Source organism: Mus caroli, unplaced genomic scaffold, assembly GCF_978045245.1.
Source record: "Mus caroli unplaced genomic scaffold, Mus_caroli_1 scaffold_13, whole genome shotgun sequence".
In the NCBI taxonomy this organism is placed as follows: domain Eukaryota; kingdom Metazoa; phylum Chordata; class Mammalia; order Rodentia; family Muridae; genus Mus; species Mus caroli.
The window spans coordinates 14,990,457-15,004,846 of record NW_028227268.1 but is presented as its reverse complement, the minus strand read 5'-3'; the positions used below and the strand labels follow the sequence as shown (position 1 = coordinate 15,004,846).

The following is a 14,390-nucleotide window of genomic DNA, read 5'->3' as shown; positions in this document are numbered from 1 at the left end:
GAAAAGGAAGGGGGGCCGGGCGTGGTGGCGCACGCCTTTAATCCCAGCACTCGGGAGGCAGAGGTAGGCGGATTTCTGAGTTCGAGGCCAGCCTGGTCTACAAAGTGAGTGCCAGGACAGCCAGGGCTACACAGAGAAACCCTGTCTCGAAAAACCAAAAAAAAAAAAAAAAAAAAAAAAAAAGAAAAGGAAGGGGAAAAAAAAAAATCTGATTTTTGTTTGTTTGGCTTGGTAGTATACACTACTTGGTAAGATAAGACAGAAAGACTGTCAAATTCAAGGCAACTTAACAAGATCCTACCTTAAAAAAAATAAAGAGACCGGGCATATAGAATACAGAACCCTAGGTTCAAACCCCAGTACGCAAAGTAGGTGAAGGGGGTAGAGAGATAGAACAGACTTTTCAATACAATTCTTCTCAATATACCAGCAAATAATGCCTACCAAATAAACTAACTGTATGAGGGTTTTCTTAATATATGTATTTTCAGGTTTATTTATTGTATATGAATGAGTGTTTTAGCTGTGTGCATGTAATGCACACCTGTGGGAGCCTGGAGGCTTAGGAGTTGAGAAGAGGGCATTGGATTCCTGGCACTGGAGTTGTGAACCACCATGTGAGCACTGGGAATGGGACCTGGGACTTCTGCAGGAGGAACAAGTGCACTAAAGCACTGGGCCAGACCTCAAGCCTTTATCAATCAATCAATCAATCAATCAATAAAATTACTCAACAAAATGCATCTAACTCAGCACAATGAGACAGTTTCAGGTTTGCATTGATTGATAACCAGCATCAATCAGTAGTGGTTGCCCTGTGGGAAAAAGGTTTTTTTTTTTCTCCACAAAAAGAAATCAGCAGTGTTGTTGGCATGCACCTTAATCCCAGTACTTGAGAAGCTGAGGCAGGAGGATGGCAGTGAGATCAGGCCAGCCTAGAATAAGTTGCTGTCACAAAAGGGGAAAAATTCCTCAATAAAATAAACGTTTAAAGCCACAAGTGGTGGAGCCCACCTTTACTCCCTGTACTTGGGAGGCAGAAGCTGAGGCAGGGGGTATCTCTGAGTTTAAAGCCAGCCTGTCCTACAGAACAAATTCCAGGACAGCCAGGGCTACACAGAGAAATCCTGACTGGAGAACACAGACAGACAGACAGACAGACACACACACACACACACACACACAAATAAGTAAATAATGAGCTTTTTAAAGTCTGTGACTTTAATAATATCTGTGTGCTAGTTAGTTTTATGTCTGTGACTTTAATAATATTTGTGTGAGGGCTGGTGAGATGGCTCAGTGGGTAAGAGCACCCGACTGCTCTTCCGAAGGTCCGGAGTTCAAATCCCAGCAACCACATGGTGGCTCACAACCATCCGTAATGAGATCTGACGTCCTCTTCTGGAGTGTCTGAAGACAGCTACAGTGTACTTACATATAATAAAAATAAATAAATCTTTAAAAATAAATAAATAAATAATAATATTTGTGTGCTAGTTAGTTTTATGTCTGTGACTTTAATAATATTTGTGTGCTAGTTAGTTTTATGTCTGCGACTTTAATACTATCTTTTTGCTAGTTTTGTTGCTTTGACACAAGCTGGAGTCATCTGAGAGGATGACTGAGGGAGCTTCAATTGAGAAAAGGCCTCACAGAAAACCCAGCTGTAAGCCAACAAAGCAGTAGAACGTTTTCTTAATTAGTGATCTGGGGGCAGGGGGTAACCCACTGTGAGTGGTGCCATCCCTGGCCTGGGGGCCTGGGTGCTGTAAGAAAGCAAGTCGAGAAAGCTATGGGAGAGCAAGCCTCCTCATCCTTGGCCTCTGCATCAGCTCCTGCCTCCAGGTTCCAGTCAGGTTTGTGTTCCTCCTGCCTTGGCTTCCCTCAATGAACTGTGACTTAGGATCTGTGAGCCACACACTAAGTTACTTTTGGTCTTGCTGTTTCATCAAAGCAACAGTAACACTAAGCCAGTCTGCAGCAAACAGCTACATTATCTCAGAGTACTCAAAAAAGACCTCAGTGATACTTGTGATATTAGAAACTTTTTTTTTTTTTTTTTTTTTGGTTTTTCGAGGCAGGGTTTCTCTGTGTAGCCCTGGCTGTCCTGGAACTCACTCTGTAGACCAGGCTGGCCTCAAACTCAGAAATCCACCTTCCTCTGCCTCCTGAGTGCTGGGATTAAAGACATCATGCACCACCATGCCCGGCTAGAAACCTATTTTTTAACCTATTTTTTAAGAATCTTATTTAATAGTATCTACTTGTATACTAAATAGTTAGTTAAGATACTCCGGTCCAACAGTAACTCAAGCTGTGTATGTCACTATGTAGCTAAAGATGACTGTGAACTTCTGTTCCTCCTGTCTCCACATCCACAGTGCTGGGATTAGAAGCCTGCCCTACCAAACCCACCTTATGTGCTGAAATCGAAGCCAGGGCTTCATGCATGCTAAGCAACCACTGTACCAGGTGAACTCTTATACTAGGGATTTAATTTGCCAGTAATACTCAAGCCAATGTTCTAAATTACAAAAACTTGTAATCAAATTAGTCTACATTACCTAAAGGACATTCCTCTTTAGCCTTGATTGTACAGCATACAGCCCTATCTCCCAACTCTCCTTCTTGGGACCCGCCTTTCTTTTCTTTCCTCTTGAGACAGAGTCTCTCTATGTGGTCGTGGCTGTACTGGAGCTTGTTATAAAGACCAGACTACAGATCATATTCAAACTCATAATAAGATCCTCCTGCCTCTGCCTCCAGAGTTCTAGGACTAAAGGTGTGGAGCACCATACCGAGCCGGGCCTGCTGGAAAGTGTATCTATTTTTTTCTTTGGGTTTTTTGAGACAAGGTTTCTCTGTGTAGCCCTGACTGTTCTGGAGCAGCTTAAGTGTATCTTAATCTACACTTTACAAATATACACATTGGCTGGGCAGTGGTGGCGCAAGTCTTTAATCCCAGCACTTGAGAGGCAGGCAGATTTCTGAGTTCAAGGCCAGCCTGGTCTACAAAGTGAGTTCCTGTACAGCCAGGACTACACAGAGAAACCCTGTCTCGAAAAACCAAGAAAAAAACAAAAATAAACAACAACAAAAAAAATACACATTGACCTAAAGTCTCCTTCCAGAAGGACCAACTATAAAACTAATGGTACAATAGTTTCAGCAAATCACTCCCAGAATGGATACTCACTAAAAACATGTGGACAGACTTTAAAATCAAAAACACAAAATGTAACATCCTTTTACCATCATCTGAAGAAATAATTTGTTTCAAAAGACCAAACTCTCAAGTTAATAAAGCCAATAAAGAAAGGAAAAGGCCTGGCAGCCCACATGAAAGAACAGTTTAAACCAGGAGGCTTGCTGCCCTTCCAGAGGGCCTGAGTGTGTGTGATCCCTTTACCACGTCGCATGGCTCTCAGACCATCTGAAACGACAGCTCACTCTGCTACCTGCAGACACCTATACCAGGTGCATACACTCTCACTCACATAGACATACTCATAATTTAAAAAAAAATAACAGGCCGGGCGTGGTGGCGCACGCCTTTAATCCCAGCACTCGGGAGGCAGAGGCAGGCGGATTTCTGAGTTCGAAGCCAGCCTGGTCTACAAAGTGAGTTCCAGGACAGCCAGGGCTACACAGAGAAACCCTGTCTCAAAAAAAAAAACAAAAAAAAACAAAAAAAAAAAAAAACAGTGAAAATACATCTTTTTAAAAGTTATTTTTTAAAAAGTGTAACATGTCTGCTGTTAGGAAGAGTTGAAGTGTTATCCAAATCTAGTTACACCAACTTGAGTTTCTTAAAAACAGAACATTTGGGGGCTGGTGAGATGGCTCAGTGGGTAAGAGCACCCGACTGCTCTTCCAAAGGTCTGGAGTTCAAATCCCAGCAACCACATGGTGGCTCACAACCATCCGTAAGGAGATCTGACGCCCTCTTCTGGAGTGTCTGAAGACAGCTACAGTGTACTTACATATAATAAATAAATAAATCTTTAAAAAAAAAAAAACAGAACATTTAAGTTATGGCACCTACTAGAGAATTATCAAATTTCCCACCTACTAACAGCAAGTTATCCAATCAGTCTTTTTATGCATTATCTACAGTGTGAATGTCTGTTAGGAGCTACAGAATGTTTAAGAGCAAAAGTTACTCCTAAAGTAATTACTTCCCATAATCACAGGACAAGCGTACACAGAGGTAGCCTGTGTCATTCAAGAATAATGGCTGGGCTGGAGAGATGGCTCAGCGGTTAAAAGCACTGACTGCTCTTCTGAAGGTCTGAGTTCATATCCCCACAACTACATGGTGGCTCACAACCATCTGTAATGAGATCTGACACCCCCTTCTGGTGTGTCTGAAGACAGCTACAGTGAGTGTACTTACATATAATAATAAATAAAACTTTGGGCTGGAGCGAGCAGAGAGCAGAGGTCCTGAGTTCAATTCCCAGCAACCACATGATAGCTCACAACCATCTGTACAGCTACAGTGTACTCATATACATAAAATAAATAAATCTTTAAAAAAGAAAAAGAAAGGGCTGGCGAGACAGCTCAGTGGTTAAGAGCGCCGACCGACTGCTCTTCCAAAGGTCCCCAGTTCAAATCCCAGCAACCACATGGCGGCTCACAACCATCCGTAACGAAATCTGACGCCCTCTTCTGGAGTGTCTGAAGACAGCTACAGTGTACTTACATACAATGTAAATAAATAAATTAAAAAAAAAAATAGAATCCCTAACCACAAATTGCAATTTAATTCAGCATTTTCATGGTCTTCAGTTCATCAGAACTGTTGGCCAGGTCTTCAAGGAGTTAAAAGTTAGCTGAATTACCCTGCCAAAATGCCTCAGTCCTAACTCAAAAACTAACTTCCTCCACTACTGCCATCTTCAGCTCAATTTTGAGCTCTTGATGCAGATGCCCAACACGTAATTTCTTAAAGTAAAACCTAGTACTATAAAAGACACACTAAACTAAGTTGGCAAGAAATTAAACTTGCTAAAAGATAGCCTCCCTCCAGGCCCCATAAAATAGGCAACCTTCTTCAAGACAGACAAAGGAAACTAGCTTTTTTCACTTGGTGTTAACCAATCTAATCTGGTTTAATTCTCATACTTGCAGCAGTTAGGATCTTAAGCAGTTATAAATGAAAACACTTAAATTTAACCACTCCTAGTACCCTCATCTTCTCTGAAAACAGTACGACAGGCTCTCATAGGAAAGACCCTCATATGTCCTCACTTACTTTGTAAATGTCCTTACAATTAGATCTTAATTTTTATCAATCCAGGTGAATAGAAACTTAAGAAAAAGCCTGAAAGAAGTCTGTTGCTACAAGTTAAGATCCCCCCCCCCCATAACTATTCATTTAATACAAAGGAGCAATTGCACATGTGCCTTTTACTTGACCCACATCTCAGGACCCACCTCAAGAAATTACTCGAGAAAACATCTGAGAATTCACCACTACTGATGAAGCCCACCGCTGATTCAGGAAGGGTTTTTCCCTCAGAAACAGAATAACAAGAAAAAGTCCTGTCGGGTCCAATCTGACACTTCTATACTGTGACTTCAAAAAGTTCATCTCTGGCAATTTGCGCCTAGATGATCAACCACACATCTTCGGCAACAGGTGCCACGAAACTGCCATCTCCAACGCAAAGTCAAAATCAAACTGGTTAGGACACACGGCCCCGTGGTGTTATACTTTTATTTGGAACTTAACCAGAGTACTTTTAAATCGGAAGGATTGCCAAACTTGGTTTGGTCTAGTTTTCTGCTTTGCTCTTTAATCAGCATTTACCAGCAACTGTTGCACGCGACCACGAGTACTCATTCGAAGAACACAAACAAGCGCTCAGGACCCCAGGAAGCTCCCAGCTCACCGAACAACAACCCTTTCTCCAAAACAGTTACCAAACTAGCTAACTAGGGGGTAGGAAAGGGAGACCGTCTAGGTGTGGCGCCACCATCGAAATTCTCTTTTAAGGAACAGATAATTTTTCTTTCAAATCTAAAACAAAACGTATTAGACATGCAACGGTTTGCAAAGCAGGAGGTTTCTTTCATCGCAAAATAAATAAATAAAATACTCCCACCAAAACAAGGGAAGAAAGACGAACTCAATGGGTACTTGTGTGCCAAAGTTTCAATCCTGCCTGGTGGAGCCACCGCACTTGGCACAAATTTTGAAGAGGATAAAGAGGGAGGGGGAGAAGAAGAGAGAACGAGTCAGTGGCCTGCAAACTGCAACAATGCAATCTCCATTTTGAACAATGCGCCTCTTTCCTCTTGCAAATCTAGTTTTGTTTTTGTCTTTTTTTTTCTTTTCTTTTTTTCTTTTTTCTTTTTTTTTTTTTTTTGTCACTAGACGCGCTGTGGCCTCCGCGTGGGGGACAGGCCGGGAGGGGGGGGGGTAGAGCTAGGAAGCAGGATGCACTGCACTGGAGAGGGAGCAAGCCAGGGGGAGGGAGGAGGTGGGGAAGGAGTCTCCCGGCGGCCTGGGTGGTTACCTGGAGTGCTGCTGTATGTACTATGGCTCCTGAAGCTGCTTTCCGTGCAGTAACTAGCGTCGTCGTCGTCGTCTTCCATCTCCTCCGGATAATCGGAGTCATCGTCGTCTTCTTCCATGTCATCTTCCTCCTCGTCCTCGGAATCCTGGGTCTCCTCGGCGTCGCCATCCTCCTCCTCCTCCTCGTCCTCCTCCGAGACCATGTCCTCCTCCTCGTCGTCGTCGTCACTCTCGTGGTCATCGTACACCACTTTGTTGACGGCGCGGCGGGCCGGGGTGGTCCGGGCCAGGTGGCCGCCCCCGCCCCCCGTCCTGCCGCCCCCGCCTCCTCGGCCCCCCCGGCCCGGGCCGCTGGCGCTGCTGCCGGAGGCTGGCGGTGGCGGTGGCGGCTGTTTCCTGCGGCCGCCCCCCCTGGGCGAGCTCAGCCGGGTCTTGGGCGCCACCTCAGCCTGGGCGGCGGCCCACCTGCCCCGACTGCTGCCGCGGTGCCGCGAGCGCAGCCCCCCTATGGGTCCGGAGGCGGGCGGCGGCGGCGGCGGCGGCGGTGGCGGCGGCGGTGGTGGCGGCGGCGGCGGCGGCGGCGGCGGGGCCGGGGCGCAGCGCTCCGCAGCAGGAGCCGCGGGCTGCTTGGGCGGCCTGCCCCGCCGGCCCCTCATGTCGGAGCCGCGGCTGGGGGGGGGGGGGGGGAGCGGAAGGGGTGGGGGAGGGGCGCGGGGGGCGCCGGGGCCGAGGGGGAGGGGAGGGCGCCGGGGCCCGGGCGGGAGGGGCGCGGCCCGGCAGCGGCGGGGTGGAGGGAGAAGGCTCAGTCCGAATTGCCGGGGCCCCGCTCCGGATCGCCTGCAGCCGCCATCTTGTTTCTTCCCTCTCGCTCGGTGACTGGGGGAACCGACAGCGGCCGCAGGCCCGGAGCGCGGTCACGTGAGCTGCGCCGCCCGACGAGCCTGGGACAGAGCGAGGCGGCGCGGCGGCCGCTAGGGGGAGCGCGGGAGCGGCGCGGCGGGGGCGGGGAGGCCCCGGAGCGCCCCTGCGCGGCTGCACGGCGGCGGCGCAGGAGCGGGATGGGTGGCGTGGGGTGTCCCCCCACCCAGGCTGGGGTCTCCTCCTGGAAGACCACCTCCCCCTCAGCTGAGGTCTTAGGGAGACCTCAATGCGCGTCTCCCAAACCGGGGCCGGAAAACAGGGAGTTTTCTTCCCAAGTCACCGGTCCTTTGGGGGAAATAATGCAAAAAAAGGGGAGAGGGGGGGTCTCGCGGAGAGGCACGACTTACAGACTGGGGGCAGTCACTACGCAAAGCCACCCACGCAGGGACAGGAGCTGGAGCTAAGTCAGTCCCAATAGAGAGCTCCCAAAGGCTTGGATCTAGAGGGGCCCGAAGTTGTTCCAGGAATGCACGCGGGGAGCCACACCCCCAACGTGGTTTCACTGACTTTCTCCGAGTTCCCACCCTCAGAGCCCGGGGTTAAATTCCAGAGCGTGGTTCCTAGCGGCCTCCAGGCACCTTTCTCTCTTCCCAGCTACGAACTTCCACACCTGAGCCAGAACTTACCATAGGAAGGATGGCGTCCTGTCTAGAATTGGCTTCACAAAGTTATGTGTTTGTGTTACCTGGAAATAATGTCTACCTGACAAATTACCAGTCTTGGTTTGGCCTATAGGGTGCTAGTCACGAAAGTGAAATCTCAGCCACGTGCACCAAATGTCGCCAAATTGAGCTGGCTCAACACAGGGTCCTCGGGGTGGGCTCTGGAAAGAAAAGAAAGGTTTTAGGAACCTATATGAGTGCTTATTAATAGATGTGAGAACAGAAAAAGTAATTTGAAGAAAAAGTTAATAGGATTCAGCCCACTAACTAACTGGCTTATTACAATACAGTTCGGTGAATAGAAATGAAGTGAAAATTAAAAAGCAAGTACTAATTGCCAACTAATTTATTATGTATTCACTTTGGTTGATCTCTGAGAGTGGTAAACTTACCCACTGGGACCTCATAAGACACCAAAGGAAAGTAAGTCACAGGAGTTCTTGGGTAAACAAAGGCTGCAGCTATAGGAATGCAGGCCCAAATAGGCAGATCTTCTGATATTCCTTGGTGATAGTGGGTGTTTTATTTTGTTTTATTAGAGCAAGGTCTAATAATTTATTAGGGTAAGGCCTTGGATGGCCTGGAAATCACTATGTAGACCAGGCTGCCTTCCAGCTCCTAGTAGAGATCCACCAGCCTCTGCCTGCTGAGTGCTGGGAGCAAAGGTGTGTGCCACCACACCCTGCAGTGGTGGGTTTTGCCAGACTCGCTATGAACTCCAGGCTGCTGTCAAACTTGTGAACCTCCTGCTTCAGCCTCACAAACTCTGGAATTACAGACAGATCCCTCCATGCAGGTTTCAAATCTATATTTTTCAAGAGAATTATGAAGGTTTTATCTGAAACGTGTTTGTATGTTTGTTTTTAGATAGAGTGGCCTAGCCTGGCATCAAACTCTGGGCTGTAGGGTGACACATGTGCCATTATGCCTCTATCTATCTATCTATCTATCTATCTATCTATCTATCTATCTATCGATCCTCTGTGTGTGTGTGTGTGTACAGAGTAAAGTTATTTAACAGACAGGCGGGCTGGTGAGATGGCAAAGTGGGTAAAAGCACCCGACTGCTCCTCCAAAGGTCCAGAGTTCAAATCCCAGCAACCACATGGTGGCTCACAACCATCCGCAACGAGACCTGGCGCCCTCTTCTGGAGTGTCTGAAGACAGCTACAGTGTACTTACATATAATAAATAAATCTTTAAAAAAAAAAAAAAAAACAGACAGGCAAACAGGATGCCTCATGGGTAAAGATCCTCGCCACCACACCTTTTGGCCTCTGTTCAATCCCTGCAACCACAGGAAGACAACCTGGTGGTATAACTGCAAGCCTTTAATCCCAGCACTCAGGAGGCAAAGGGCAACCCAGAGATCCTGTCTCACAAATAAAATAAAGAGGGCTGGAGAGATGGCTCAGAGGTTAAGAGCACTGACTGTTGTTCTTCTGAAGGTCCTGAGTTCAAATCCCCACAACCACATGGTGGCTCACAACCACCTGTAATGAGATCTGATGCCCTCTTCTGGTGTGGTCAAAGACAGCTACAGTGTACTTATGTGTAATAATAAATAAATCTTTTAAAAAATAAATAAAGGGGCTGGTGAGATGGCTCAGTGGGTAAGAGCACCCGACTGCTCTTCCAAAGGTCCAGAGTTAAAATCCCAGCAACCACATGGTGGCTCACAACCATCCATAACAAGATCTGGCTCCCTCTTCTGGAGTGTCTGAAGACAGCTACAGTGTACCTACATATAATAAATAAATAAATAAATAAATAAATAAATCTTTATAAATAAATAAATAAAATAAAGAGAGAGGAGAGATCCAGCTCCCCAAAATTTCTCTCCGAAGTCTACAAACCCACACACAAACACAAATAAATAAATGCCAAAGATTTTTTTAAAGATAACAGGTATATCTTTAAATGTTAACTTGTTTTGAGATAGGGTATTATGCTGGCCTCAAATTGGCTATGTAGCTGAAGCTGTCTTTGAACTCCTGACCCTTCTCTCTCTACTTCACAGGCATATGACACCAGGTATAGCTCTTTGGTTTGGTTTGGTTTGGTTTGGTTTGGTTTGGTTTGGTTTGGTTTGGTTTGAAGCAGTGTCACTGTGCAATACAAGCTGTCCTGAAACTGCTATTCTTCCTACCTTAACCTCTTCAATGATGGACATAGATGGGTGCCAGTGTTGGGTTTTGATGTTTGTTTGTTTTCTTGCTTCTTTTTTTTTTCCCCTTCCCCTCCCCACTCTACTTGCTTCTTTAATCATGGCCACACAGTACTATACAGTCTGGTGCAAATTCCTGGCCTCAAATGGTCCTCTGACCTCAGCATCTTGAGCTTTAAGGCTAGTGGCCTGTACTACAGAGTAAGACAGAGATGGAAAAGCTCCAATCCTGCAGATTGATCCAAACATATGATATGTTTTCTGGTTACAGCCGAGCTTTGTAACCTGTGATATATATATATAGAGAGAGAGACAGACAGAGACAGACAGAGAGACAGAGAGACAGAGATGTTTTTAGAATTACATAGACGTTTTAGTTGTCAGTCTTGACAAAGTAACTATGGGTCATTTAATCAGGAAAGGAATTCTTTTCTTTTTTTTTTAAGATTTTATTTATTTCATGTATGTGAGTACACTGTAGCTGTCTTCAGACACACCACAAGACAGCACTGGGATCCCATTACAGATGGTTGTGAGCCACCATGTGGTTGCTAGGAATTGAACTCAGGACCTCTAGAAGAGCAGTCGGTGCTCTTAACCTCTGAACCATCTCTCCAGCCCGGGAAAGGAATTCTTTGTTTGTTTGTTTCTCTGTGTAGCCCTGGCTGTCCTGGAACTCACTCTGTAGACCAGGCTGGCCTTGAACTCAGGAAAGAAATTCTTAAGAAGGATACAGAGAAAGCCTGGCGCGGTGGTGCATGCCTTTAATCCCAGCATTGGAGAGGCAGAGGCAGGCAGATTTCTGAGTTCGAGGCCAGCCTGGTCTACAAAGTGAGTTCCAGGACAGCCAGAGCTACACAGAGAAACCCTGTCTCGAAAAACAAAAAAAAAAAGAAGGATACAGAGAATTTTAGAATTGTGGGTTCCGAATCTAAAAAGAATCCAACCTCTGAAGCCATTACCTTCCATCTATCTAAGGATCCTAATGTTCCAGAGAAAAGGCAGGGGGGCCACCAGTCTAAATCCGAGTGAGTCCCAGCACAAAGAAAGAAAGCTAAGCACTCGGTGGCCAGTGCCATAGATGATAAAGTTAGTGGATCTCTCATGCCAGGTCACTATAAGGTCAGGTTCTTAGGCAGTTGCTACAATGTATAACGAATGCACTGTTACTGCAGTGAGTGGCTCAGAGCTGGGTAAATTCCCAGGGAGTAAAAGCACTTGCTACTCTTATAGAAGACCAGAGTTCAGTTCCCATCACCCACAGCAGGTGGCTCACAACCACCTAAGCCCTAGCTCCAGGGGATTCAATGCCCTTTTCTAGCTTGTTCTCAAATGCATATACCACACACATAGATGTGAGGGGGAAAAAAATCTTTTTTTTTTTAAGTTGCTAGACATGGTATCCCATGCCTTTAATACCAGCACTTTGGAGGCAGAGGCAGACAAAGCTCTGTGACTTCAATGATACACAGTGAGTTTTAGGCCAGCCAGGGCTACACACTGGGACCTGGTAAGACAAAAATCTAGGGCTGGAAAGACCACTCAGCAGCTGAGAGCTCTTACTGCAGCAGGCAGTGGTAGCAAGTCCCAGCAGTCAGGAGGCAGAAGTGGGTACCTCTGAGTTCAAGGCTAGCCTGGTCTACAGAGTGAGTTCTGAGGCAGCCAGGACTACACAGAAAACCACTGCCTGTAACTCTGCCTCCAGGGGTTCCATCACCTTCTTCTGGCCTCCACAGGCCACACACAGACACATTAAAAAATAAAGTTAAAAATTTAAAGACGCATACCTTTTTTTTTTAATTTATTTATTTATTATTATGTGTAAGTACACCATAGCTGTCCTCAGATGCACCAGAAGAGGGCATCAGACCACATTACGGGTGGTTATGAGCCACCATGTGGTTGCTGGGATTTGAACTCTGGACCTTCGGAAGAGCAGTCGAGTGCTCTTACCCACTGGCCATCTCTCCAGTCCGACGCATACCTTTTTTTTTTTTTTTTTTTTTAAATAAATGTGTTTTGCCTGCAGGTATGTTTGCACACCAAATGCATGTGCAGGCAGTGCCCAGGGAAGGCAGGATAAGGATGTTGGATCCCTTGGGATTGGAGTACCAGACATTTCTTTTTTTTCTTTTTTAAAGATTTATTTATTTATTACATGTAAGTACACTGTAGCTGTCTTCAGACACTCCAGAAGAGGGTGCCAGATCTCGTTACGGATGGTTGTGAGCCACCATGTGGTTGCTGGGATTAGAACTCTGGACCTTTGGAAGAGCAGTCGGGTGCTCTTACCCACTGAGCCATCTCACCAGCCCCAGACATTTCTTTTTTTTTTTTTTTTTTTTTTTAATTTATTTATTATATGTAAGTACACTGTAGCTGTCTTCAGACACTCCAGAAGAGGGCATCAGATCTCATTACGGGTGGTTGTGAGCCACCATGTGGTTGCTGGGATTTGAACTCTGGACCTTCGGAAGAGCAGTCGGGTGCTCTTACCCACTGAGCCATCTCACCAGCCCCAGACATTTCTTAAAAAAAAAAAAAAAAAAGACTTATTTATTTTATGTATATGAGTACACTGTAGTTGTCTTCAGACACACCAGACGAGGGTGTCAGATCACATTGCAGATGGTTGTGAGCCACCATGTGGTTGCTGGGTTTTGAACTCAGGACCTTCGGAAGAGCAGTCAGTGCTCTTAACCACTGAGCCATCTCTCCAGCCCCACCAGACATTTCTTAACTACCATGTGGGTGCTGAGAATCGAACCCAGGTCCTGTGGAGGAGCAAGTAGTACTCTAAAAGTGTTAAGGCATCTCTCCAACTCCTGCACACCTTTCAACCCAACACCTAGGAGACTAAGACCCTATCACAAAGAAAGAGAAAGTTAGAAGAAAGAAGTTACCATAATGTTGAACTAGAGAGGTGTTCACTTGGTCTATACCTGGGAGGGGAAAACCTCTTCACAAACTGTATCATAATGATTGACAACAGGTGAGTCCTTTTATAAACAACCCCAGGACCTGACTGTTACTTTGTGTTACTTTGTTCCTGGCCTCAGATCCACAGGTCAGTCTTGGGTCCCTCTTCCTTCCTGAAGAACAATTTTGTATCCAAGTCACCACGCAGCCAAGGTTGACCTTGAATACCTGATCTTGCTGTCTCCACCTGCTGAGAGCTGAGATTACAGTTGTGAGTCACCACACCCAGTTTATGTTGCTGGGCTTCCTGCATATTGTATCAGTATTCTACTAGTCAAACGCCATCTTGGGCCCATGGGTATGAGTTACCTGGTTGGTTGGTTGGTTGGTTGGTTGGTTGGTGGGTTTTTCAAGACAGGATTTCTCTGTGTAGCCTTGGCTGTCCTGGAACTCACTCCATAGACCCATAGATTCACTCATTAAAGCTTCTTCCTCAGCCCAGCTTGGTGGCGCACGCCTTTGATCCCAGCACTCTGGAGGCAGAGGCAGGCGGATTTCTGAGTTTGAGGCCAGCCTGGTCTACAAAGTGAGTTCTTCCTCTTCTGCACTGAAACCTTATTTAATGTTTTTTCTTGGGGAGTGTGTATGTGTGTATGTGCCTCACGCGTGTGAGTTTTGTCATTGTGTATGTCAGAATGGTATTGGATTAATTAATTTATTTATTAACTTTATATCCCAACACCAGCACCCCACCCACCACCAGGAGCCAGTATTCTTAAATACTGCATCATCCCTTCAGTCCCTTGATAAGTTGTTTGTTTGGTTTGGTTTGTGTTTTTTGGAGTTTTTTTTTTTTTTTGGGGGGGGTGCCTCTGCCTCCCAAGTGCTAGGATTAAACATGTGTGCCACCACGCCCGGCTTCTTTCTTAAGCTCTTAAATTCATGGCCACCTGGCTTGTGAATTTCCAGAGTCTTTCTTGTGGCAACTGGAACCAGAAGAACACTACTTATTTATGTACTGGGAAATGTTCTTCCTGCCTGTCTGTTAAGATCTTGGAGAGAGGGCTCCTCAGGTAAGAGTGCTTCCTGATCTTCCAGATGAATCTTATGAGTCGGTTCCAAAAGCCAATATTGGGCAGCTCACTGTGCTTTTTTTTTATTTATTTATTTATTTATTTATTTATTTTTGGTTTTT

General features: G+C 46.0%; 1 protein-coding gene across 8 annotated transcripts in view; it reads right to left on the bottom strand.

Annotated features, from left to right (window-relative positions):
* Window positions 1-7,182, bottom strand: part of Bptf (bromodomain PHD finger transcription factor) — a 104,375-nt gene extending 97,193 nt beyond the window's left edge. For all 8 annotated transcript variants that reach the window (XM_029483120.2, XM_085829456.1, XM_029483118.2 and 5 more), the window contains exon 1: window positions 6,528-7,182. In XM_029483120.2, coding sequence (XP_029338980.2) covers window positions 6,528-7,182 — 655 coding nt within the window. The remainder of the gene's footprint in view (window positions 1-6,527) is intronic.
* Between the last annotated feature and the right edge of the window lie 7,208 nt (window positions 7,183-14,390).